The sequence below is a fragment of the Gadus macrocephalus genome, chromosome 23 (assembly GCF_031168955.1).
Source record: "Gadus macrocephalus chromosome 23, ASM3116895v1".
Taxonomy (NCBI): Eukaryota; Metazoa; Chordata; class Actinopteri; order Gadiformes; family Gadidae; genus Gadus; species Gadus macrocephalus.
In genome coordinates this window covers 1,205,640-1,232,735 of record NC_082404.1, presented here as the reverse complement: position 1 = coordinate 1,232,735, position 27,096 = coordinate 1,205,640, and the positions used below count along the sequence as shown (strand labels likewise).

Sequence of the window (27,096 nt, the reverse complement as noted above, 5' to 3'; positions counted from 1 at the left end):
GAGTCCAAATTTTACACACATGTCGGTGCTAACCTTAATGTCGTTCCATAAAAAAATCGGAAAATTTCGCCATTAGGGGGCGCAATAAACGAGGAAATTGTATATCTTCTACAAAATTTCGCCGCGAAAACGCTACACTGACTTCTCGCTACTCCTACCACAGTCAAATCCTTTGTATCCACAGGTTCAGGGTAGAGTTTTGAACACATGCTTCGCGTTGTGCCGGCGAAATGCACATTTCTTGTCGCGTTGTGCCGGCGAAATGCACACTTCTTGGACCCCTGCATAACTGCTTGCAGTTCTAGTTATACTTACCTCCTTGAAAGTGGTACCACAGCCCATACCGTAAATGGTGCACACACGCCAATTGCATGACTAGATCCAGATCCGTGTAGACTACGCAGATGACAAAATCCAGACATGCCGGCCACTAGGTGGCGCTATAACTAGAAAATCGCGTTTGGGGCTATAACTCCCACACCGAACCTCCCAGAGTCCAAAAACTTGTACACACAGATGCACTGGAGTCTGCTGCATCTTTTGGCCTAGGCCACGCCCATTTGCGTCTATGAATATTTTTCGCCAAATCGCGAAAACCGCAAAACTGTTTTTTCCCTACTCCTCCCACATTTCTTGACCAATTGACACAGAACTTTGCACACGGCATCTTCAGATGCACACGCACAGAAATCCTCGGACACTTTTTTGATCCGACCTTCGACGACGAAACGGTAGCGTTTTGAATATTGGTTTATTAGCTAAATTAGACGTGAAAAATCAAAAATCTAAAAAACCCAAAAATTAGATATCCCATCGAGTCCAAATTTGACACACATGTCGGTGCTAACCTTAATGACGTTCGATAAAAATTTCGGAAAATTTCGCCATTAGGGGGCGCAATAAACGAGGAAATTGTATATCTTCGACAAAATCTCGCCGCGAAAACGCTGCACTGACTTCTCGCTACTCCTACCACAGTCAAATCCTTTGTATCCACAGGTTCAGGGTAGCGTTTTGAACACATGCTTCGCGTTGTGCCGGCGAAATGCACATTTCTTGTCGCGTTGTGCCGGCGAAATGCACACTTCTTGGACCCCTGCATAACTGCTTGCAGTTCTAGTTTTTATTATTATTTGGCTCCCCCTAGAAGTGGTACCACAGCCCAAACCGTAAATGGTGCGGACACGCCAATTGCATGACTAGAACCAGGTCCGGCACCGCTACTCAGATAACCAAATCCAGACACGCCGGTCCCTAGGTGGCGCTATACCAAGGAATACGCGTTTGGGGCTATAACTCCCACACCGAACCTCCCAGAGTCCAAAAACTTGTACACACAGATGCACTGGAGTCTGCTGCATCTTTTGGCCTAGGCCACGCCCATTTGCGTCTATGAATATTTTTCGCTAAATCGCGAAAACCGCAAAACTGTCTTTTCCCTACTCCTCCCACATTTCTTGACCAATCAACACCAAACTTTGCACACGACATCGTCAGACGCACACAAAAAATAAAATTCGAACACTTTTTTGATCCGACCTTCGACGACGAAACGGTAGCGTTTGGAATATTGGTATATTAGCTAAATTAGACGTGGAAAATCAAAAATCCCAAAAAAACTAAAAGTAGACATCGGATCGAGTCCAAATTCTACACACATGTCGGTGCTAACCTTAATGTCGTTCGATAAAAAATTCGGGAAATTTCGCCATTAGGGGGCGCAATAAACGACGAAATTGTATATCTTCTACAAAATTTCGCCGCGAAAACGCTACACTGACTTCTCGCTACTCCTACCACAGTCAAATCCTTTGTATCCACAGGTTCAGGGTAGCGTTTTGAACACATGCTTCGCGTTGTGCCGGCGAAATGCACATTTCTTGTCGCGTTGTGCCGGCGAAATGCACACTTCTTGGACCCCTGCATAACTGCTTGCAGTTCTAGTTAGGGGTCCAAGCCAACAGGTTGGAACCCTATTGTTTTTGTAAGGATTTTTCTTATTAGGGGTCCAAGCCAACAGGTTGGATCCCTATTGTTTTTGTAAGGATTATTATTCTACCTCCCCCTGAAAGTGGAACCACAGCCCAAACCGTAAATGGTGCACACGCGCCAATTACATGACTAGATCCAGAATCGGCACCGCTACTCAGATAACAAAATCCAGACACGCCGGTCACTAGGTGGCGCTATACCAAGGAATACGCGTTTGGGGGTATAACTCCCACACTGAACCTCCCACAGTCAAAGAATTAGACATCGGATCGAGTCCAAATTTTACACACATGTCGGTGCTAACCTTAACAGCGTTTGCTAAAAACATCGGAAAATTACGCCCTAAGGGGGCGCAATAAACGAGGAAATTGTATATCTTCTAATTTTCCAGAGGAATGTTCTTCAAACTCAAGGGAAACCATCAAGGGGCAATCCCGAGTCTATATACAAAATATGGCCAAGAATTATTAATGTGGGTGGGAGTTATTTGGCAAAGGAAAATTGTCTTTGGAAAATTTCGCCACAAGGGGTCGCAAAAAAACGACGAAATAATATATCTCCTAACTGGCCAATGGAATGTTCTGAAAACGCGTTTTGGGCTATAACTCCCACACCGAACCTCCCACAGTCAAAACCTTTATATCCACAGATTCACTGGAGTCAGCTGCATCTTCTGGCATAGGCCAGGCCCATTTGCGTCAGTATTTTCTTTATGTAATGTAATGTAATATGTGTGTAATGCTGGAGGTTGTATGTATAGCCAGATGAAATAGTCTGATGACTAGTTGAAAATTTCGCCGCAAAAACGCTACACTGACTTCTCGCTACTCCTACCACAGTCAAATCCTTTGTATCCACAGGTTCAGGGTAGCGTTTTGAACACACGGTAGCATTTTGAACACATGCTTCGCGTTGTGCCGGCGAAATGCACATTTCTTGTCGCGTTGTGCCGGCGAAATGCACACTTCTTGGACCCCTGCATAACTGCTTGCAGTTCTAGTTAGGGGTCCAAGCCAACAGGTTGGATCCCTATTGTTTTTGTAAGGATTTTTCCTATTATTATTATTTCCCCCTAGAAGTGGTACCACAGCCCAAACCGTAAATGGTGCCGACACGCGAATTGCATGACTAGATCCAGGTCCGTGAGTTCTAGGCAGACGACAAAATCCAGACATGCCGGCCACTAGGTGGCGCTATACCAAGGAATACGCGTTTGGGGCTATAACTCCCACACCGAACCTCCCAGAGTCCAATAACTTGTACACACAGATGCACTGGAGTCTGCTGCATCTTTTGGCCTAGGCCACGCCCATTTGCGTCTATGAATATTTTTCGCTAAATCGCGAAAACCGCAAAACTGTATTTTCGCTACTCCTCCCACATTTCTTGACCAATCAACACCAAACTTTGCACACGGCATCTTCAGACGCACACGCAAAGAAATCTTAGACAGTTTTTTGATCCGACCTTTGACGACGAAACGGTACAGTTTTGAATATTTGTTTATTAGCTAAATTAGACGTGGAAAATCAAAAATCCAAAAAAAAATCCAGAATTAGACATCGGATCGAGTCCAAATTGTACACACATGTTGGTGCTAACCTTAATGATGTTCGATAAAAATTACGGAAAATTTCGCCATTAGGGGGCGCAATAAACGAGGAAATTGTATATCTTCGACAAAATCTCGCCGCGAAAACGCTACACTGACTTCTCGCTACTCCTACCACAGTCAAATCCTTTGTATCCACAGGTTCAGGGTAGCGTTTTGAACACATGCTTCGCGTTGTGCCGGCGAAATGCACATTTCTTGTCGCGTTGTGCCGGCGAAATGCACACTTCTTGGACCCCTGCATAACTGCTTGCAGTTCTAGTTAGGGGTCCAAGCCAACAGGTTGGATCCCTATTGTTTTTGTAAGGATTTTTCTTATTATTCTAACCCCCCTAAAAGTCCGACCACAGCCCAAACCGTAAATGGTGCCGACACGCCAATTGCATGACTAGATCCAGATCTGTTCGGACTCAGCAGACGACAAAATCCAGACACGCCGGTCACTAGGTGGCGCTATACTAAGGAATACGCGTTTGGGGCTATAACTCCCACACCGAACCTCCCAGAGTCTAAAACCTTGTACACACAGATGCACTGGAGTCTGCAGCATCTTTTGGCATAGGCCACGCCCATTTGCGTCTATGAATATTTTTTGCTATATCGCGAAAACCGCAAAACTGTTTTTTCCCTACTCCTCACACATTTCTTGACCAATCAACACCAAACTTTGCCCACGGCATCGTCAGACGCACACAAAAAATAAAATTCAAACACTTTTTTGATCCGACCTTCGACGACGAAACGGTAGCGTTTGGAATATTGGTATATTAGCTAAATTAGACGTGGAAAATCAAAAATCAAAAAAAATCCAGAATTAGACATCGGATCGAGTCCAAATTTTACACACATGTTGGTGCTAACCATAATGACGTTAGATAAAAATTTTGGAAAATGTCGCCATTAGGGGGCGCAATAAACGAGGAAATTGTATATCTTCTAATTGGCCAAGGGAATGTTCTTCAAACTATGAGGGAACTATCAAGGGGCAAACCCGAGTCTATATAAAAATTATGGCCAAGAATTATTAATGTGGGCGGGAGTTATTTGGAAAAGGAAAATTGTCTTCGGAAAATTTCGCCACAAGGCGGCGCCAAAAAACTACGACATTGTATGTCTCCTAATTTGCCAATGGAATGTTCTGAAAACGCGTTTTGGGCTATAACTCCCACACCGAACCTCCCACAGTCAAAACCTTTATATCCACAGATTCACTGGAGTCAGCTGCATCTTTTGGCACACGCCGTGCCCATTTGTTTTGAACACATGCTTCGCGTTGTGCCGGCGAAATGCACACTTCTTGTTATTCTTACCCCCCTGAAAGTGGTACTACAGCCCAAACCGTAAATGGTGCCGACACGCGAATTGCATGACTAGATCCAGATCTGTTCGGACTCAGCAGACGACAAAATCCAGACACGCCGGTCACTAGGTGGCGCTATACCCAGGAATACGCGTTTGGGGCTTTAACTCCCACACCGAACCTCCCACAGTCAAAAACTTGTACGCACATATTCACTGGAGTCTGCTGCATCTTTTGGCATAGGCCACGCCCATTTGCGTCTATAATTTTTTTTCGCAAAATCGCGAAAACCGCAAAACTGTTTTTTCGCTACTCCTCCCACATTTCTTGACCAATCAACACCAAACTTTGCACACAACATCTTCAGACGCACACGCAAAGAAATCGTAGAACAGTTTTTTGATCCGACCTTCGACGACGAAACGGTAGCGTTTTGAATATTTGTTTATTAGCTACGTTTTATGTCGAATAGCAAAAAATTTAAGAAATACCAAAACTCGACATCGGGTCAAGTCCAGATTTTAGACACATGTCGGTGCCAACCTTAATGGCGTTCAATAAAAACTTCGGAATATTTCGCCATTAGGGGGCGCAATAAACGAGGAAATTGTATATCTTCTAATTGGCCAAAGGAATGTTCTTCAAACTCGAGGGAAACCATCAAGGGGCAATCCCGAGTCTATATAGAAAATATGGCCAAGAATTATTAATGTGGGCGGGAGTTATTTGGAAAAGGAAAATTGTCTTCGGAAATTTCGCCACAAGGCGGCGCCAAAAAACTAAGACATTGTATGTCTCTTAATTTGCCAATGGAATGTTCTGAAAACGCGTTTTGGGCTATAACTCCCACACCGAACCTCCCACAGTCAAAACCTTTATATCCACAGATTCACTGGAGTCAGCTGCATCTTTTGGCACACGCCGTGCCCATTTGTTTTGAACACATGCTTCGCGTTGTGCCGGCGAAATGCACACTTCTTGGACCCCTGCATAACTGCTTGCAGTTCTAGTTATACTTACCCCCCTAAAAGTGGTACTACAGCCCGAACCGTAAATGGTGCAGACACGCCAATTGCATGACTAGATCCAGGTCTCTTCGGACTACGCAGACGACAAAATCCAGACACGCCGGTCACTAGGTGGCGCTATACTTAGGAAAGACGCGTTTGGGGCTATAACTCCCACACCGAACCTCCCACAGTCAAAAACTTGTACCCACATATCCACTGGAGTCTGCTGCATCTTTTTGCATAGGCCACGCCCATTTGCGTCCATGATTTTTTTTCGCTAGATCGCGAAAACCGCAAAACCGCCTTTTCCCTACTCCTCCCACATTTCTTGACCAAGTGACACAAAACTTTGCACAAGACATCTTCAGACGCACACGAAAAGAAGTATTCAAACACTCTTTGGATCCGACCATCGATGACGAAACGGTAGCGTTTTCAATATTTGTCGCTTAGCTACGTTTTAAGTCGAAAATCTAAAATCCAGAAAAAAAAGATATTAGACATCGGATCGAGTCCAAATCTTAGACACATGTTAGCGCTACCCTTAATGGCGTTCGAAAAAAAAAATCGGAAAATTATGCCCTAAGGGGGCGCAATAAACGAGGAAATTGTATATCTTCTAATTGGCCAAAGGAATGTTCTTCAAACTATAAGGGAACCATCAAGGGGCAAACCGGAGTCTATATAAAAAATATGGCCAAGAATTATTAATGTGGGCGGGAGTTCTTTGGCAAAGGAAAATTGTCTTTGGAAAATTTCGCCACAAGGCGGCGCCAAAAAACGAAGACATTGTTTGTCTCCTAATTTGCCAATGGAATGTTCTGAAAACGCGTTTTGGGCTATAACTCCCACACCGAACCTCCCACAGTCAAAACCTTTATATCCACAGATTCACTGGAGTCAGCTGCAACTTTTGGCACACGCCGTGCCCATTTGTTTTGCACACATGCTTCGCGTTGTGCCGGCGAAATGCACACTTCTTGGACCCCTGCATAACTGCTTGCAGTTCTAGTTTTTATTATTATTTGGCTCCCCCTAGAAGTGGTACCACAGCCCAAACCGTAAATGGTGCGGACACGCCAATTGCATGACTAGATCCAGGTCCGTCACCGCTACTCAGATAACCAAATCCAGACACGCCGGTCACTAGGTGGCGCTATACCAAGGAATACGCGTTTGGGGCTATAACTCCCACACCGAACCTCCCACAGTCAAAAACTTGTACGCACATATTCACTGGAGTCTGCTGCATCTTTTGGCATAGGCCACGCCCATTTGCGTCTATAATTCTTTTTCGCAAAATCGCGAAAACCGCAAAACTGTTTTTTCGCTACTCCTCCCACATTTCTTGACCAATCAACACCAAACTTTGCACACAACATCTTCAGACGCACACGCAAAGAAATCCTCGGACACTTTTTTGATCCGACCTTCGACGACGAAACGGTAGCGTTTTGAATATTGGTTTATTAGCTAAATTAGACGTGAAAAATCAAAAATCCAAAAAAATTCAAAACTACACATCGGATCGAGTCCAAATGTTACACAGATGTTGGTGCTAACCATAAAGACGTTCGATAACAACTTTGGACAATTTCGCCTTTAGGGGGCGCAATAAAAGAGGAAATTGTATATTTTCTAATTGGCCAAAGGAATGTTCTTCAAACTATGAGGAAACCATCAAGGGGCAAACCCGAGTCTATATAAAAAATATGGCCAAGAATTATTAATGTGGGCGGGAGTTATTTGGAAAAGGAAAATTGTCTTCGGAAAATTTCGCCACAAGGCGGCGCCAAAAAACTACGACATTGTATGTCTCCTAATTTGCCAATGGAATGTTCTGAAAACGCGTTTTGGGCTATAACTCCCACACCGAACCTCCCACAGTCAAAACCTTTATATCCACAGATTCACTGGAGTCAGCTGCATCTTTTGGCACACGCCGTGCCCATTTGTTTTGAACACATGCTTCGCGTTGTGCCGGCGAAATGCACACATCTTGTTCTTATTATACTTCCTACCAAGAAAGTGGTACCACAGCCCAAACCGTAAATGGTGCCGACATGCCAATTGCATGACTAGATCCAGGTTCGTGAAGACTATTCAGACCACAAAATCCAGACACGCCGGCCACTAGGTGGCGCTATACCAAGGAATACGCGTTTGGGGCTATAACTCCCACATCGAACCTCCCAGAGTCCAAAAACTTGTACACACAGATGCACTGGAGTCTGCTGCATCTTTTGGCCTAGGCCACGCCCATTTGCGTCTATGAATATTTTTCGCTAAATCGCGAAAACCGCAAAACTGTTTTTTCCCTACTCCTCCCACATTTCTTGACCAATCAACACCAACCTTTGCACACGACATCGTCAGACGCACACAAATAATAAAATTCGGACATTTTTTTGATCCGACCTTCGACGACGAAACGGTAGCGTTTGGAATATTGGTATATTAGCTAAATTAGACGTGGAAAATCCAAAATCCAAAAAAATAAAAAATCAGACATCGGATCAAGTCCAAATTGTACACACATGTTGGTGCTAACCATAATGACGTTAGATAAAAATTTTGGAAAATGTCGCCATTAGGGGGCGCAATAAACGAGGAAATTGTATATCTTCTAATTGGCCAAAGGAATGTTCTTCAAACTATGAGAGAACCATCAAGGGGCAAACCCGAGTCTATATGAAAATTATGGCCAAGAATTATTAATGTGGGCGGGAGTTATTTGGAAAAGGAATATTGTCTTTGCAAAATTTCGCCACAAGAGGGCGCAAAAAAACGACGAAATAATACATCTCCTAATTGGCCAATGGAATGTTCTGAAAACGCGTTTTGGGCTATAACTCCCACACCGAACCTCCCACAGTCAAAACCTTTATATCCACAGATTCACTGGAGTCAGCTGCATCTTTTGGCATGCGCTGTTTCTCAATTTCGAACACATGCTTCGCGTTGTGCCGGCGAAATGCACACTTCTTGGACCCCTGCATAACTGCTTGCAGTTCTAGTTAATATTTATTATTACTAACAAATCCTTTTTTTAAAAAACAATGGTTTTGCTAAAAAAATTAAACTGATTTTGTTTAATACCTCCAGTGCCCAATCCAACACAGTGAAAACCCCAATGCCGAACCCAACATGCTGCTTACGGTTGCTGGAAAGGCTCAGAGGAGTGGTCCCTTGCCATGGAGGGCCTGCTGGTCTTTGGCTGGTCTTCAGGGTCTCCCTCATGGTCCCAGAGGAAGCGATCGGGGGAAGCCTCCATGACCCTTTGGTGCTTCGCCTCTAAGGGACTGGAGGTGTTGATCGGGTAGTGCTCTACCAACAGACTGCTGGCCTCTAGACCAACTAGGGGAAGAGCAATTCAATACAACACTGAAGACAGCTTCCATCCACATACTAGACAATAATCAGTAGAAGACACATGCTCTGTTCTGCCATGTGCAATTGCTTCATAAGAAAAAGTAAAACATTACCAACAGTGTTAGTAATGTAACTTCCTACCCAAGTTATGTTCTTTGTTCTTCACCGGTCCCGCTGGTGGTTGAGGTTCTCCTTTGGGACCCTATAAAGACCACAACAACAGGTCACAGAAATGAAATCAGACAGCGCAGCACATGAAGGCTAGTATAGGGCTGTAGTCAACCAAAGAAGATCTTGGTTAACTCACATTCTACCAACATATTCATCCAACCCATTGGTCGATGGGGGTGAGTCCAGCTGGGTTCAGACCCACTCTGGGTCTTAGTCCAGCTGGGTTCAGACTCATTCTGGGTCTGAGTCTAGCTGGGTTCAGACCACCTCTGGCTCTGAGTCCAGCTGGGTTCAGATCATCTCTGGCTCTGAGTCCAGCTGGGATCAGATCACCTCTGGCTCTGAGTCCAGCTGGGTTAGGGCAGAGCTTCAGTGTGAAGCAGCTCCCAGAACCAGAGGAAGAGCACTGAGCCGGACAGTGTGGTGGACGGACATGTGAGACTCTGGTTACCAGATGCCCGAACCACCTCATAAAATATATATGTCTGCATATTTCCCTCCAATTGTCCAAACAATGTGATTTGGTCGAACAAGTGCATAACGGTCAACAACGTATATTCACACATTTCGAAAGCTCTCAGATAGGAACATAAAATACGCTTTTTTCTCCAGACTGCTGTGTGGACAGTGTCCTACCACGGAGAAAGGTTGGATATTTCCTGAAGAAGGGGCCTCCTCTTTCTCTTCCGCTCCAGAAGTGGTGATGGGCATCGGAATTATGATATTGAAGCCATCCAAGGAGGAATCTGAAGAATGGCAGAAAGTCAGGCAGGGGTGAGTAAAACTGTTAATGCAGTGACTCCCCATGGCCCATCAATCAAATAGGTTGTGCAGTAAAATAAGTCCTTACTACCACTTAGTCTTCGGGCCATTTTTTTGTTTTTGCACTGCGCCTACTCTAGAGAGCACTGCTCCTAAATAGTATGACCTCTAATCACATGCTTGGTCACTTTGGAAAGCTGAGAACCTGTAGAATTTTATGACATTATCAGAATAACTATCATGTACTCTCACAGTGCTGGGAAGACCACAATATTGTTTTTCCTCCCGGCCGCATACACACAACTCCAAAACCAAGCTGATTGTAGTACCCTGGGTAACTCCATATCCCTTGGAAACACTACTGAGCCCTAGCCCTAGGTCTTGTGATGCTGTGTGTAAAAGCAGATCAACAAAGCATAAAAGATGAAGTCTCCAGCTCCTTTTATGTAATGATATGTCCATTCGTTCTGTTCAGGGTCCTTTTGGAGACTCCAAAAAAGGGCTTTGGCTACCCAAAATGCATACTGTAAACAAAAGTGAACCCAAAGATGTAGAGGCATAATCTTGGTCTAAAATGAAAGGTTACCCTGTGGGCTTTCTTGTGAACCATTTAAATATCATACCAAATGTTCTGATATGTAATGAGACAGGTATAATCAGACAAAAATTCACAACGCGAAGCGAGTGTGGATACCGTGAACCTGTGGATATAAAGGTTTTTACTGTGGGAGGTTCGGTGTGGGAGATATATCCCCAAACGCGTTTTCAGAACATTCCTTTGGCCAGTTAGGAGATGAACAATTCCCTCGTTTATGGCGGCCCCTAAAGGCGAAATTTTGTAGAAGATATACAATTTCCTCGTTTATTGCGCCCCCTAATGGCGAAATTTTCCGAAATTCTTATCGAACGACAATAAGGTTAGCACCGACATGCGTGTACACTTTGGACTCGATCCGATGTCTAATTTTTTATTTTCCACGTCTAATTTAGCTAATAAACCAATATTCAAAACGCTACCGTTTCGTCGTCGAAGGTCGGATCAAAAAAGTGTTCGATAATTTCTTTGCGTGTGCGTCTGAAGATGTCGTGTGCAAAGTTTGGTGTCGATTGGTCAAGAAATGTGGGAGGAGTAGGGAAAAAACAGTTTAGCGGTTTTCGCGCAAAAAAAATATTATAGCCCCAAACGCGTTTTCCCTTGGTATAGCGCCACCTAGTGGCCGGCGTGTCTGGATTTGGTTATCTGAGTAGCGGTGCCGGACCTGGTTCTAGTCATGCAATTGGCGCGTGTGCACCATTTACGGTTTGGGCTGTGGTTCCACTTTCACGGGGAGGTAGAATAATAATCCTTACAAAAACAATAGGGATCCAACCTGTTGGCTTGGACCCCTAAAAATCCTTACAAAAACAATAGGGATCCAACCTGTTGGCTTGGACCCCTAAATAAAACCACACACGAGTGCGCAAATCAACCACTTGCTTCACACTCGCACTCTGGGGAAGAGCCTGCTAGTTTACGCACACCCCTTGCGCATTTGTTTTCACAACCACACGTGAGACGTGGTTTGACATGCTGGATATCGTCAGAAAGGTCTTTTCATTGGCTATTAGGATATCTAAGGCCCGTCCCCGACCCTTGCTGTCTGCTGGTGAAGCTGTCAATCAAAGTATACATGCCCCGTGTTGATAGTGATCGCCTCATTGGCTTGTAAGGCTTGTAAACAAGGAAGTATTACAGACATGTGGGAGGGCTCCATGCAGTGTTAATTTCGTTAACGAAAAATATGACGAAAAATGTTCGTCAACTACCTTTTTTCCGTGACTAAGACGAGACGTTGACGAGCTAAAAATAGATCTGTGATAATAAAAACGATGACGAAATGTCATTTTGTTTTCGTTGACGAGACGAGACAGGACGAAAACGTTATTGGTGTGCTATTTGGACATTCAAAATGCATGATATTTTCCAATCAGTACACTCCCGTAAGGTTCTTATGCAACTGTTCACTCCTCCAGTAAATAGGACGGACCTTAGCTACGACTTGGCAACGGGAGGTATGGTCCACTCAGCTATGAGCTAACGTTATGCATTGTACATGATTCGAAATTCTTCCCAGCTTTTATTCCACAGATACTAGGGTCTATAGCATATAACCGTTGTCTGATTACAGTTTAATTAATTTTTCACAATTTACCGGCTCTCGTTTTGAAGAAAATCACCGCGCCATTCGTTTCAATGGGAATCGCCACGGTCTATACTTCAACATAAGGTGGACTTTGACATTCGTCCCAGCCTTTATACCCAAGATACTATAGGGTTTATAGCATATAACCGCGTTTTCTGATTACAGTTTAATGCATTTTTCACAATTTACCAGCTATCGTTTTGAAGGCTGAACAGACAAGAGTACTAAAGTGTGACGTCACGTTTCGAGAGCAACAGATTTTCGGTTCTACACAAACCAAATTAAAAAGGGGAAATCCTATGCCACACAAACCTTTTATAGAAAAGGAACAATCTTTTTGCGAATTGATTTGTGAGTTTGCTTTACCAATGATGTAAGTAATATTGAGAATAGATTGTCTTCATATTAAAAAAATAACTAAACTAAACTAACGTTTGCAAACTTTTCCTTTTAATACCCCAGGGGAATACATGAACGCCTCGACATTTTTCGATTGGTAGTGATTTTCACCTCTTGAAATTGATTTATTTTAATTTTGAAAGAAACAACACATGGAAGCAATGGAGAACGCCATCTCTCATTCGGTTGTTTAGAACTGAAAATCTGGTTGCCAGGACAACGTAAAGTTTTCACTTTAGTACTCTATTTGAGTGGAACAACTTAGCATATAGCCATATAGCCTATATAGGGTTAGCCTAATTGAACTAGTTTAAAAAGAGAAAACATTTTGACTAAAAGTAATGACTAAAAAGTTGACTAAAATGTAAGGACTTTTCGTCGACTAAAACTAGACTAAAACTACAAAGGAAAACAATGACTAAAATGTGACTAAATATACTAAGCATTTTCGTCAAAAGACTAAGACTAAGACTAAATCTAAAATAGCTGACAAAATTAACACTGGCTCCATGTCACCGCGAGACCCTGGCGAACACAGTGGATTCAATGAATCAGACGACAATAGCTGAATGAATTCAAACCCTGAATCGCAGTTTTCTACAAAAAAACATTGCAGCGTTTCGGTTTTCTATTTTTCGGCTGCTTTGTATAAGATGGCTTGTGCATATACATAATGTAATTAGACTAAAATAATATTGATATTCGATTTCTGCGGACTCTTATGAACATTTCAAGACCCAACATGAAGTATCAACTCATTGCTAAGGATATCCACAACGACGATAAAGTTAGAATGCACCAAGGGAGGAGGAGGGTGAGGGGGGCTATTTTGACCTAACTGTACGTCCACACCAGAAGCGAATTGAGCGACCAAATCGCCGGAAGTCATTCACTTTCTATGGGCAAGAGCGACCAAAGCGACCAACGCTACCAGCGGCCAAAGTTGAGCGACCAGAGCGTCAAAGAAAAGTTGAAAACGTTTTAACTTTATGCAAATGACTATGACGCGCTTCAGCGGCCAAACACTGACAGCCAATCGGAATGTAGACGCTCTTCGCTTGCGTGGATCCCAGGGAACACCGGCAGGCACATTGGTTCCTACCTACCTTTATTCACTCACTGAACAAAATGTCGGCTGAAGTATTAATCGCGGCTGTAACTGGGCACCCGGTGTTGTACGACCCAACCCTTTTTCAGTTCAGAGATCGAAACGCCATAGTGGTTTGGATACCAAGTGATGATAAGCGGGAGTATTTATACATCTAGAACGTTCGTATTTAAGCGGGAATCATTTTCATTTGCTTTCCATGCCACCAATCTAACCAACCAATCCCGTGTAGCATGCTTTAAACAAAACCCAAAAAGTTTTTGAAATCGTCACATAAACAAACTAATCGACAAGACGAGGGATAAATGACAATATATCTCTTGTCTTTTATCCCTCTATTCCCCACTATTCACGGAGCCTGAGGTGAATAATTCTTAATTAAATAGTCTAGATAGATAGATAGCCTAGTCAAGTCTTTATTAATACCAAACGACACAAATCGTCGGGAATCCATTTAGGTGGTTCGACCCACACAGGACAGTAGCCTACAAGACCACACAGAACAAGTCTGACTGGACATACACACAATACATCACATTTAAAATAGACACGCGTTGATAGATAGATAGATATTAGAGCCCGACCGATATAGAATTTTTAAGGCCGATACCGATACGAATATTTTTTGATTTAAAAATCCGATATGCCGATATATCGGCCGATATATATACTGTATATATATATATTTTAAAAAAAATCCAGAAACGCGCAGCAAAACAAACACATTTCCCTAACATTGGTTATTTGTAGTTATCCTTTAAATCCTTTTCACTCTCAGCTAACACGTAACAACAGCAAAACTGGACATGGTAGTCATGAATTAAGTCATGCTTATCGACTTTAGAGAATTGATGGGGATGTTCTTTTAATTGTTATTCAAGCAATGTACAGTGTTTCCCGCAGGATTTTTTTCAGCAGCGGTGGTGTGGTCCCCGATATCCCTAGGGGGGTCCGGGGGCATGCCCCCCCTGCCGAAATTTTTTTGTACCCTTTACATTGGAAAGCATGAATCTGGTGCACTTTGAGAGGAGAATATGCACTTAAATCCTATTCAAACAGTCCTGTGTATTACTGTAGATGGGATTATTGGTGTTGTAACTTTGCCTTTTGTGTCTTCATTTACAGATTTTTATATTTTTGTATAGTAATATTTAAACAAAAAATGCCACAACGCAAATATAATTTGCACAATTTATTTACAGATTTTTGCCTAATGCTTAAACACTAAACATGGTTGCTATGCCCAAAGCATAACTGTTTTTTACATAAGACACTTTGTTCAAAAATGAAATCCCCTGCAACAATGGGCAAAACACATCTTTTTAAATTATAAACCTAACTAAAATTTGAAAAGAACACAGACTCACACACATGAAAAATAAAAAATAAAGCTAATTGAATACCAATCAGTGTGAGCCTTAGCACTACAAATAGACCTCAGGTGAGCTCAGCTCCTTTGTGAGACAGTGAGAGTCAGGGGAAGAGGACAAGAGAGCGATGATAAGCTTGTTATTGCTTAAAACACTTCTTCTTAGTCTTGGGAGTCAAAAAGTGATGAGAAAATTATAAAATAAATATAAGTTATACATAATAGAAACTATTCATGATCTTTTAAGAAGTCCTTAGGTTTTTTCCCTGCATTTATGCTAATGACCACATGCTTACAGGCGATTAGCCTAAATCCCTAACTAAAATACGCGATGAAAACAGATTTTATATGGCAATAAAGAACAACATCGGATCCAACAGTATGGATTCATTTTTCAAAGTTCCCGAAAATACCTAGGCTATAAATTCCTGACTGGATATAAGCTCCTGTAAAGGCTATGAGTGATCCCAAAAAGAGCGACAACACGCACACACATAGGCCTAAGCACACACACACAATACTAGAGGAAAAACGGCACGGAGGTTGCGGTTTATAGATACAATAAAATGATTGGGCTCAGAGGGTTTTTAACACTGGTGGTCATGTAGCGACACATTTTAGCGACTGACTGACTGACTGACTGACTGACTGACTGACTGACTCTTTCCTTCTTTCTTCGATCTTCCGCTTCACTCGCTACTGCTAGAATCAATGTAACTTTGCAACCGTGTAGGGTAGCCTACTGCCAACAACTGCCACACTCGCTGTGTATTTTCCTTCTTTGATGTTGGTTACGTGACGATGTGCCGCGTGCTGCGCAATTGACGTTACGCGCTGTACATTTTCTAAAAGGAGCTACGTAAAAAAAAAAAAAATGAGGAGAAGGATTTTTATTGCAGCGGCGGAGAAAATTCAGCAGCGGCAGCGCGCCGCTGCTGTGTGAACGTGGGGGAAACACTGATGTATGTCTCGTGACAGTTGCCAACTTACCATGAACACACTCGCACACATGAACAACACCGATGATCTCCGTCGATCTCCGTCATTCACTCTGCCTAACTCTGGCTGAATCAGCGGGTTTGGGCGTTAGAGCGCCCTCTGGTGGACCAATTTTTTATTTATTTTTTATATTCATTTATCGGCCATTATAAATGCCGATACCGAATAGTTTGAAAAATGCCTAATATCGGCCAATAATATCGGCCTGCCGATATATCGGTCGGGCTCTAATAGATATGTTCCATTATTTGCTTTGCGGAGCCAACCAGTCCTGTGCACTAGGGCTGTAACGATACGCGTATCAAACCGAAAATCGCGATACTCAAAGCCACGAACCTGTCTCGCGTGTGAGAAGGCAGAAGCGCGATATGCCCTTTCTAACTCTTCGGTCAAATTGTCCGATTGAAATTTGCTAATAATTTGTCTAAATAATAGTCTGCTGACAGCGCCCCCTCCTATCGATGCCGTAAATATGTGACGAGATGCCCTCTCTGTGATCACAGCTCTCCGTGGCTACGGAGGATTGCATTTCTCCACAGCCGTCGAAGTCCTCATATGCGATATGAATGACATTTATCCAGAGTGGGCCAAGCGCGAAAAAAATTGCCTGTGTGATCCTGTCTCTATTGTTTTGTGTGATTTCACTGGCAGTTTGTCTATAGGTCGGAATGAAGCGGCCACCGATTATTGACAGGATGGGTACTTTATTCTACCGGACTCGTTCGCTTCTTCACTAGACACACGGGCTGTTTCCCAATGTCAAGGAAGCATGCTCAACGGCCACCCTTTTAAGGACGCTACGTCATAGAACGCCGACAAGCACTGTTCCAATGTTGAGGACACTCGAAAGCCGCGCCATTTTTGCGTCCTTTGTTTTTGAGAATTCCGAGATTTTTCAAGGCTGCATCGCTGCATCCTAGACGAGCCAAAACTACCCACAATCCTCTGCGTTCACTGGGCGGGTTCTTGAAAATGGCAGAGCAGTACACGTTCAAACGAAGTGAAGTTATATTAGTTTTCAGAAATATTTTGTGCCGTATTGCTTTTTATAGATTTATCATGTTAATGCAAATAATCAAGCCTAAAGACCTGTGCCACTTTTCAAAGTTTTTGCAACTTAATGATACGTTGCTATATTTTGCATGGACGTAGCTGGTGTTAAACACCACTGTCACCAATGTCAATTTACTCGCTCACAAGATTACATTATTTATGTATACCTATTTATGTTTGTGTTGAATTGTTTTTTTTAGGGTCAGCCCAGCAAACGGAGGCTTTTGTGCGCCTTAGGGTGGCGCACAAACATTTGTTTACCGGTGGAAGGGATAGTGCCACTATCCAATGTTGTAAAATTAATGCACAACCGATCATTTGCAATGTTTGTCATTTTTAATGAACGTATTTAATTGTATTTTATATGATATACTTATGTGTTCAAAGCACTGGTAGATTGTAGGCATATATGAATGAATGAATCAGATCAGTTAAATAATATATCCAAATAAATACACGTTTATCATGTCTTTCTTTGTCTTTTCCCCCTGCATAATAGTAATCAACCGTACTGTAAATGTGATGCATGAATTAAGTTCTCAGACAATTTCACTAATGCCACTTTTCCACTGCATGGTACCAGCTCGACACGACTCGACTCGCATTTTTTGCGTTTCCACCGCGGTACCATGGTATCTGGTACCTGAAGTGGCTGCTTTTTCTAGTACCTACTCGCTCTAGGTTCCAAGCGAGCTGAGCCGATGCTAAAAGGTGACGTCGGCAGACGGCCGGCGACTGATTGGCCAGAGAGTGTGACGAAGTCACGAGAGCGACATGGCAACCATGCTGGTAACATCCATAGCAGCGCCGCAGCCAACATGTTCCACTTCTCCAACTTCTTCAACATGCCAGCTAATAATAGTAATGCGATCGATGTCCTCCATTGTTGTTATGTGGGTTCTGTCCATGTGTGGGTTGCGTATGTGTTGTTTGCGTCGCGTACACAAATACGTCACGGCCCTTTCGCGCAGCCGACCCCGCCCACGTCCAGGAGGTACTATTTGCGGTGGAAAAGCACCCGTGCTGCTACCGTGTCGAGTCGTGTCGTGTCGAGCTACATGGGCGGTGGAAAAGCGGCATTAGTTTTATAAAAATTGAATGGATTTTCCTTTAAATAAAGACAATTCGAACAACAACAACAAAGCTTTTGTGACTTCCCCAAAGAGGCTCCATGCGAAGGAGACATGACCGCATTCATAACAGACAAAAGTCAAATAAATATCGATCGGCTTGATTGCTGCCATGTTTTATTCATAAGCACACATGTGTTTACAAGCGGACACGCAGTATTAAAAAGCGGAAGCGGAAGCGCTTCCACACTACCAAGTCGTTCCCAAAGTCCGACGTTACAAACGCTAGGAAGCACTCGAGCTAGCACTCTAGTCTCATCTCCATAGGACGCGACTAGCAAGGACGCGTCCTAGCAAGGCTGCAGCCTTCACTTTGGGAAACAGCCACGCGCTACCGCTCGCTCTCCTCGCTCGTCCACTCACTCGCTGACGTCACTCACACACGCATACGCACACTGCCATTCTCCCGCACACACATATGCTACTCGTAACACTATGCCTCGTTATTGCGACGTTCATGTTTTTCCTCATCTATTGAAAGGTAGGCTATTAAACATGTTGCATTCTATACGGCCTGATTATGTCATTATTTAAGCTACATAGCCTAATAAGAAGCACTAATAAGGATATTTGAATAAACCAACCAAACAGTTAAAGGGGCCCTATTATGCCTACCAGCAAAAAGCATCCTCCAACTGCAATCTTTGGTTATTTCTTTATTAATTTAGCTATACTTTAATAGTATTCATTCGGTTCAAATCTGTTCAGTGTTCCAAATTATTTGTTATTAAATGTTACATTAAGATAATTGGTATTTAAGTGTTGTTTAAATAAAATGCTTTTTAAATTTAAAAGAATCGTGGGATGTATCGAACCGTGGGTCAAAAATCGTGATACAAACCGAATCGTGAATTTGTGTATCGTTACAGCCCTACTGTGCACGTATGCAAATTAGCCATGTGCGCCAATGTCTATTTGTTTTGAGTGCGACGAATGAGTGCAGATGGAGATCAGTGAAACATATTTTAACTAGCCTACTACAGCACGCAGGTTTTTTTTGTTCTCGGTTGTAATTAGCCTACATTTTAGGAGTTTTTTTATATTGGGGGGAATCACTGTTGTCGAAGCACTTTATCCAACAAGCAAAACCGTCTCGGCAATATGGCCAAAGTGTATGGGAGTTAACTCTTTGATATGGCTGTCTGTACTAAAAGCAGATGGCTCCTTTAAATGCGTCTGCATAATTGAATTGTACGTCATGAGCGACTTGAGCGACCAAAGCGAACAGAAATATTCGCAGCGAAACATTGTGAGTGTCGCTCCTGGTGTGGACGTACGGTAAGACACTAGGATATTTTTGATCTATATTCGCTAAACATATTTATTCCACCACATGGTTGACATTGGATGACTTTCCTGAGATTCTAAGCTTTCAAACGGTGTATGAAATGACTATACTTTGCTCTCTAGTACTTTGTTTGTTTTTGTCCGTTTATTATGCTTTCGGTGGTATTTCACCAGCAACTTTTTCCAGAGAGGAGCTCTTAATCATCCGGCATACCTCTACAGGATTTTTTTCTCCAGTTTTTACTAACTCAGCAAGTTTTATTGAAATCCTGGTCGGAGGAGCAACGGTTCTCCTTGGAATCTGCCGGAGACGCAGACGGGGGATACGAGCAGGAGCGCTTGTGAAATTAAGGAAGCGGGGACTACGCACCTCGCTTCCAGCCATTCACCTGGCAAACGTCTGGTCCCTGGTAAATAAGATGGATGAGCTGTTGCTTCTCAATCAAACCAACTCGGACTTTTACAGATCCGCTGCCCTGTGTTTCACCGAAACCTGGCTCTGTGAACGCATCCCGGAAAGCTCACTTCAGCTGCCCGGTTTCCAACTCATCCGGGCGGACCGCAACACAGAGCTTTCGGGGAAAACGAAAGGCGGAGGAATCTGCTTCTACTTAAACGTTGGTTGGTGTACAGATGTTACAGTGCTGGAAAAGACGTGTAGCCCTCACTTAGAGTCTCTTCATAAACTGTAAACCCTTCTATTCTCCGCGGGAGTTCTCCTCATTTGTTATGGTTGGTGTTTACATACCACCACAAGCGTGCGTCGCAGACGCGCTGCAACAGCTGGCCGACCAGATAACGGACAGAGAAAAAACACCCGGACTCTCTCGTTATTATTGTTGGGGATTTTAACAACGCCAAACTCAACCAGGAACTCCCTAAATACAGACAGCATATCAAGATTCCCACCAGAGACAAAAACACGTGACTGGACCACTGTTACACAGTCTTGAAGGACGCCTATCACGCTGTTTCCCGGGCAGCTCTAGGACTGTCCGACCACTGTCTGCTTCATCTCATCCCAACCTACAGGCAGAAACTAAAAACTTCTAAACCTGTGGCAAAGACTTTAAAAAAATGGACAAGGGAATCAAAGCTGGAGTTGCAGGCTTGCTTTGACTGCACCAACTGGAGCGTTTTTGAAGCTGCAGCTACAGACCTAAACTACCTCACAGACACTGTAACATCTTACATCCGTTTTTGCGAGGACCTCTGTGTGCAGACCAAGACCTTCTGCACATACAACAACAGCAAACCTTGGTTCACTCCTAATCTTAGGAAGCTGCGTCAAGCTAAAGAGGAGGCCCATAGTAGTGGGGACCGGGACCTATATAAGCAGGCCCGGAACAAGTTGACAAAGGAGATCAAGGTAGCCAAAATAAGCTACAGTGAGAAACTAAGATATAGCCTCTCCGCGAATGACCCTGCATCAGTTTGGAAAGGCCTGCAACAAATTACAAACTACAAGAGACCATCCCCCCACCCTGCAGGAAATCCCAGACTGGCAGACGACCTGAATGACTTTTACTGCAGGTTTGAAGAGCACCCTTTGTCACACCCCTCACGCACAAAAGGTTTTCCCTCATCACCCATCCCCCTCCCCCCACCTGCACTAACTATCTGCGAGAAGGATGTGTGCCGGCTCTTTCAGAAGCAGAAGATCAAGAAGGCTCCAGGACCTGATGGTGTGTCCCCCTCTTGTCTGCAAGTCTGTGCTGAACAGCTGGCGCCAATCTTCACGCGGATCTTTAACTGGTCCCTGGAGCTGTGTGAAGTGCCCTCCTGCTTTAAATGCTCCTCCATCATCCCAGTCCCCAAAAAAACCTCCATCACAGGACTAAATGACTACAGGCCTGTCGCCCTGACGTCTGTGGTCATGAAATCCTTTGAGAGACTGGTGTTGAGCCACCTGAAGGACATTATAGGTCCCCTGCTGGACCCCCTGCAGTTTGCCTACAGGGCAAACAGGTCGGCGGATGATGCTGTCAACATGGGACTACAATACATACTGCACCACCTCGACTACCCAGGGACGTATGCCAGGATCCTGTTTGTGGACTTCAGCTCGGCGTTCAACACCATCGTCCCTGAAATCCTTCATCAGAAGCTCACCCAGTTCGAAGTGCCTGTCACCACCTGTCAGTGGATCATCAGCTTCCTGATTGACAGGCAGCAGCATGTCAGACTGGGGAGCATCTCTTCCAAAACCCGGTCCATCAGCACTGGCGCCCCACAGGGGTGTGTCCTCTCCCCGCTGCTCTTCTCCATCTACACCAATGACTGCACCTCAAAGAACCCGTGTGTAAAACTCCTGAAGTTTGCAGATGACACCACCATCATTGGTTTGATCCAGGATGGTGATGAGTCTGCTTACAGACAGGAGGTGGAACAGCTGGTCCAATGGTGCAGTCAGCACCACCTGGTGTTAAACCACAACAAGACTGTGGAGATGACAGTGGACTTTCGGAGAAGTCCCCCCCCACTCCCCCCCCTCACCATCCAGAACGACGTCAACTGTCGATTCCTTTAGGTTCCTAGGTACAACCATTTCACAGGACCTAAAATGGTGTCCCCACATTTACTCTGTCCAGAAAAAGGCCCAGCAGAGGTTATACTTCCTGCGACAACTAAGGAAGTTTAATCTGCCTAAAGAGCTGCTGACCACCTTCTACTCAGCCATCATCCAGTCTGTCATCTGCACCTCGATCACTGTCTGGTTTGGGTCAGCCACCAAACGGGACAGGGCCAGACTGCAACGGACAATACGGGCTGCGGAGAAGATCATTGCAGCTGACCTTCCCACCATTGAGGACCTGTACCAGTCCAGGGTCAGGAAAAGGGCAACAAGAATCGCCCTAGATCCCTCACATCCTGGTCACAAAATGTTCAACCTCCTACCCTCGGGCAGGCGATACAGGGCACTGTTTGCCAAAACCAGCCGACACAAAGTCAGCTTCTTTCCCCAAGCAGTCTCTCTGTTGAATGCTCAGAATTAGCCCCCACCCTCTATTTTATTATATTATTATAATTATTGTTATTTATTGTATTGTATTGTTATTCTGTATACTTAACCATTTATATTTATTTATTTTTTGTACTGTTTTCTGTTTTGTACTGTTTTCTGTTTTTTTTAGATATTAACAATAGGTTAAATGTTGTGTGTTGTGTAGGTTAAGTGTTGTACATAGAGAGCTAAGGGACCGAAGTCAAATTCCTCGTTTGTTCGCAAACCTGGCCAATAAAGCCGAATCTGAATCTGAATAACACTCAACTGTATGTAAATTGACCCAGCATGTTGGGGGGGAAGGGCTGGTGTAACGAAAACTTGACCGCCGGCGGGATTTGACGATTAAGTGGTTAAAACGGTACGGTCGTCAGTTTGAAAACCACTGCAATTCTAAAGGACCGCTGGTCTGGTGTAAGTGCACACACACACACCACACTTACCCAGATTGTCAAGCAGCCCATCTAACGCGTCCAGAGGGACTCCCCTCCCCCGTTGCTTGGGTGATCTGAAAGCCAGGTGGGGAATTAGGAAAGCCCAATTACTAGGACGGCCTGAAATTACATTTGACCAGAACACAAGGAAGCAAATCAAAGCATACATTTCCTTGTTGGGCAGGAAGTTGAGTTTCCTAGATGCTCCGCTCTGTGAACACACATGTGTAGAGAGATGAGACACAGGGTATGATAGTGAACTGAGTTGACCCTTCATTGCGGTCGTGATGCTGGACCGTCAGCACGTTTAAAATGTTCGACTGAAGACCCTCCCATTCACTGTTGTGGTGAAGTTCACAGAATAGTCCTGCAAAGACCCTTTCGTCTCGTTTCGTTGTCATATAGTCCCAATTTAAGTCCGTTTTGCCAAATTAGGGCAAGGCTGATAACAATCCAATTTAAAACAGTAAGTAGAAAGGCATGTTGAGGTTTCCATAGCTGTTGTGGTTAAAGTTTGTTAGTTCAAGCGGTACCGTAATGACGGTAATCACAACAGAGGACATGCTTTTGGTGTTCAACCAGTACCGTTATGACGTTAAACACAACAGAGGACATGCTTTTAGTGTGGATGAGCCACCTCACATAGTCCTTCTTTCCTACACGTACAAAAAGGTGACGCACACATTGCACATTTACTTACCGATTTGAGGTGCTTCGAATCCATGAGTTTAACGGCTTAAAGTGAGCCGCCGCACCAGCACACTGCTGAAGGGCTGTGGATCCATCCGTTTACCCTCATACACGTTACACTGAAACAAAGCTACTCATCGACGTTCACGTTGTAAACGGATCCACTTGTTGTTAACTTTTGCGATTAATGTTTACGAAACACAAAAAACCCGCCCATTCGACACCAGTGTCTCTATGGTGGTCGAGTAATTTTAGAACAGTGCGGTTGGTTCTCTGCCCCCTAGCGGTCAGGAGTTTGGAGCCTCCTAATGGTTCTCTGCCCCCTAGCGGTCAGGAGTTTAGAGCCTCCTGATGATTCTGTGCCCCCTAGCGGTCAGGTGTTTAGAGCCTCCTGTTGGATCGCCTGCCCCCACATGCGTCCATCGACGGATCTCATTAGGCGTAGCCTATTTCAGATCGTCTGCATTGGAGCGCATGCATGCATGAGACTTCAGAACATCTGCCGGAACTGGTCAGAAACACATCAAGTTGTAATTCCAACCGGGCAATGTTTTGATATGTTGTGGGGAGTGTCTTATGTCCGCTTTTATTTGAGACCGGCAGAGCCCGTGTACGGAGAGCCTTGGCACTCACTATAGAGTACTAAAGTGTAAAATCACGTTCCATGGCAACCGATTTTCGGTTCTACACAAACCTAATTATCAAGGGGAAATCCTATGCCACACGAACATTTTAAAAAAGGGACGATATTTTTGCAAATTGATTTGCGAGTTTGCTTTACCAATGATGTAAGTAAAATTGAGAATAGATTGTCTTCATACATGTAACGGGTACAAATAGACTGCGCCTTTTAGGCGCATGACGGACACGGAAAAGGATAGAGGTGGGAGAGACAACGAGCAGAAAGGGGTGAGCAGAAGATATGGGATCATAGGATCATAGACATCTTATAGCATAAGTATAAGATGTAGCATAAGATGTCTATGGGAAGGATCCCGGCGGTATGCAAGGTGAAGGAATATGGAAGTAAATCTGTGCCATCGGATTTTGAAAATAAAAAGCCATTGAATTCTAAGCACTGAATATTTATGCATTGAAATAACGTATCTGGATGTTTTGCCTCTGAATTTAACTCCTAATTTTTTTTAATAAATCATATTCTGCTTTATTTTTCAATGTTAAAAATTCATAATCAAATATTCAACTCATCCGAGTGATCGATGAGTGACATGCAAACGTTAAGTTTTAAGCTTGGGCATGTTTCCAGGCATGAACAACTTCATGCCTGTCTACGCTTCAAACTCATGCATGTTGCAGAAAATGTGCAACAGTGCCCCCGGGTGACACTTTTTGGTGTCTTATCTCCCCATAAAAAGCTACAGTCAGTGTTTAATGACGTTGATTTACCTTTGAGCATTTCCTATTATAGGCTTCTGGGTAAAATGCTGTTTAGAATTAACGTTTAATATCAAGAAAGAAGAATCGAGTGACGCTCTTATTCCCGCTCGCCTTGCATGACGCAATCTAGCATTTAGGAACGATTGCTCTTCCTTGGGTCCCCGGATGTTAACGCTGAATTTTCCGACATTGAATTTTGCAGCTGAATTTGGCATGTTGAATTTGGGGATGTTGAAAATATGAATATTTGATTTTGAATTTTTTAACAATTCAAAAAGCTATTTTTTAGCTGAATATGATTTATTGAGTTAAATTCAGAGGCAAAAAATCCAGATATGTCATTTCCATGCATAAGTATTCAGTGCTTAGAAATCAATGACTTTTTATTTTCAAAATCCGATTTACTTCCATAAAGGAAGGCGGTTGCATGCAGGTTTTTCGTTTTGTTTTATTAGTGCTGAGTTAGGTCTGGTACGGTTTTGCTTCAACTCGGTCGCTGGGAGTGCATGGTGCGGCGGTTTTGAGCGTTCGTTGTGGAGTGAGGCTGGACGTCGGTGGAGGCGACGGGGGAAAGAGGCTCTCCACCAGTGGCGACTCACCTATAGAGGGCGCCCGGGCACCGCCCTCCCACCGACCTGCCTCCCTGTTATTTTTTTTCCGTTTTTCTTTTCATTTTTATTTTTAATAATCTTTCTCATTTTGAGAAAGAATCTATGTTAATTGCATTCCAATAATGCATTTACTTTAGAATATCTTTAATAATAGTAATAATGGATTGAATTTATATAGCGCTTTTCTTGACACTCAAAGACGCTTTAACAGGGAAGGGGGAACCTCACTAACCACCACCAGTGTGTAACACCCACTTGGGTGATGCACGGCAGCCCATCTGCACCAGAACGCTCACCACACACCAGCTTGAGGTGGAGAGTGAGGGAATTAATGAGTCAACCAATTATACAGGAGGGTGATTAGGGTGCCAGATTGAATGAGCCCGGACAACGGGGAAACCCCGACTCTTTGCGATAAGTGCCCTGGGATCTTTTTATGACCTCAGTGAGTCAGGACCTCGGTTTTACGTCTCCTCCGAAGGACGGTGTCCCCGTCACTGCACTGGGGCATCGGGATTGATGAGTGAAGGGGCCAGAGGGAAGAGTACCACCTAAAGGCCACCACTTACAGCACCTGCTATTCCCAGGCGGTCTCCCATCCAGGTACTAACCAGGCCCGACCATGCTTAGCTTCCGAGATCAGACGAGATCAGGCGTGTCCATGTTGGTAAGGCAACCTCAATAATTCAGAATCCTCCATAATTATATCTTCATTCACTTTCATGTTCAACTTAGCATTTTGGTGAAGTAGGTGTCTTCCCTAGGGTGCTGTCACACCAAAATTGTGCCGGGGGCGAAAATTGTACCGCCTACGTAATCTGCGTTCGAAAATTCCAAACCTGCCTGGCAACAGACGATCGCGTCGAACGTTGCCTAGCAACGGACGATCGCGTCGAACGTTGCCTGGCAACGGACGTTCGCGTCTTCGTGAGCGTCACAAGACGAAATAACATTACACAGATTAAACTTATTTTACAAATTACATTTATTAGCGTTGCTAATTTTATATTTGTATTGTATTTAATTGTCGCATTTAGCTAGACTATGATACACTTTAAACACTCAGTTTACTAGTTAAATTCAATACAATACAAATATAAAGTAAAAACAAGTGTTATCAGTATTACGTTATTTCTTCGTTGGCAACATTAGCGTTAATGTTTTTTGAAACCTGCCTGGCAACTATGAAGGTATTATATGAAGGTATGATTG

At 43.8% G+C, this 27,096-nt stretch overlaps 1 protein-coding gene and 1 pseudogene across 6 annotated transcripts in view; both read right to left on the bottom strand.

Annotated features, from left to right (window-relative positions):
• Positions 1-24,211, bottom strand: part of si:ch211-161h7.4 (zinc finger CCCH domain-containing protein 18) — a 71,123-nt gene extending 46,912 nt beyond the window's left edge. For 2 of the 6 annotated variants that reach the window (XM_060044447.1, XM_060044448.1), the window contains exons 1-6: positions 23,886-24,102; positions 23,353-23,396; positions 23,195-23,259; positions 10,094-10,203; positions 9,428-9,488; positions 9,073-9,271 (exon numbers count right to left, since the gene is read on the bottom strand). In XM_060044447.1, coding sequence (XP_059900430.1) covers positions 9,073-9,271; positions 9,428-9,488; positions 10,094-10,203; positions 23,195-23,259; positions 23,353-23,396; positions 23,886-23,909 — 503 coding nt within the window. In that variant the 5' untranslated portion in view covers positions 23,910-24,102. Of the gene's footprint in view, positions 1-9,072; positions 9,272-9,427; positions 9,489-9,593; positions 9,611-10,093; positions 10,204-23,194; positions 23,260-23,352; positions 23,397-23,885 lie in introns of those variants that run through there. The other 4 variants (XM_060044443.1, XM_060044446.1, XM_060044444.1 and 1 more) reach the window with 4 other exon arrangements.
• Positions 24,212-26,449: 2,238 nt separating this feature from the next.
• Positions 26,450-26,565, bottom strand: LOC132453016 (5S ribosomal RNA; annotated as a pseudogene).
• Positions 26,566-27,096: the final 531 nt, after the last annotated feature.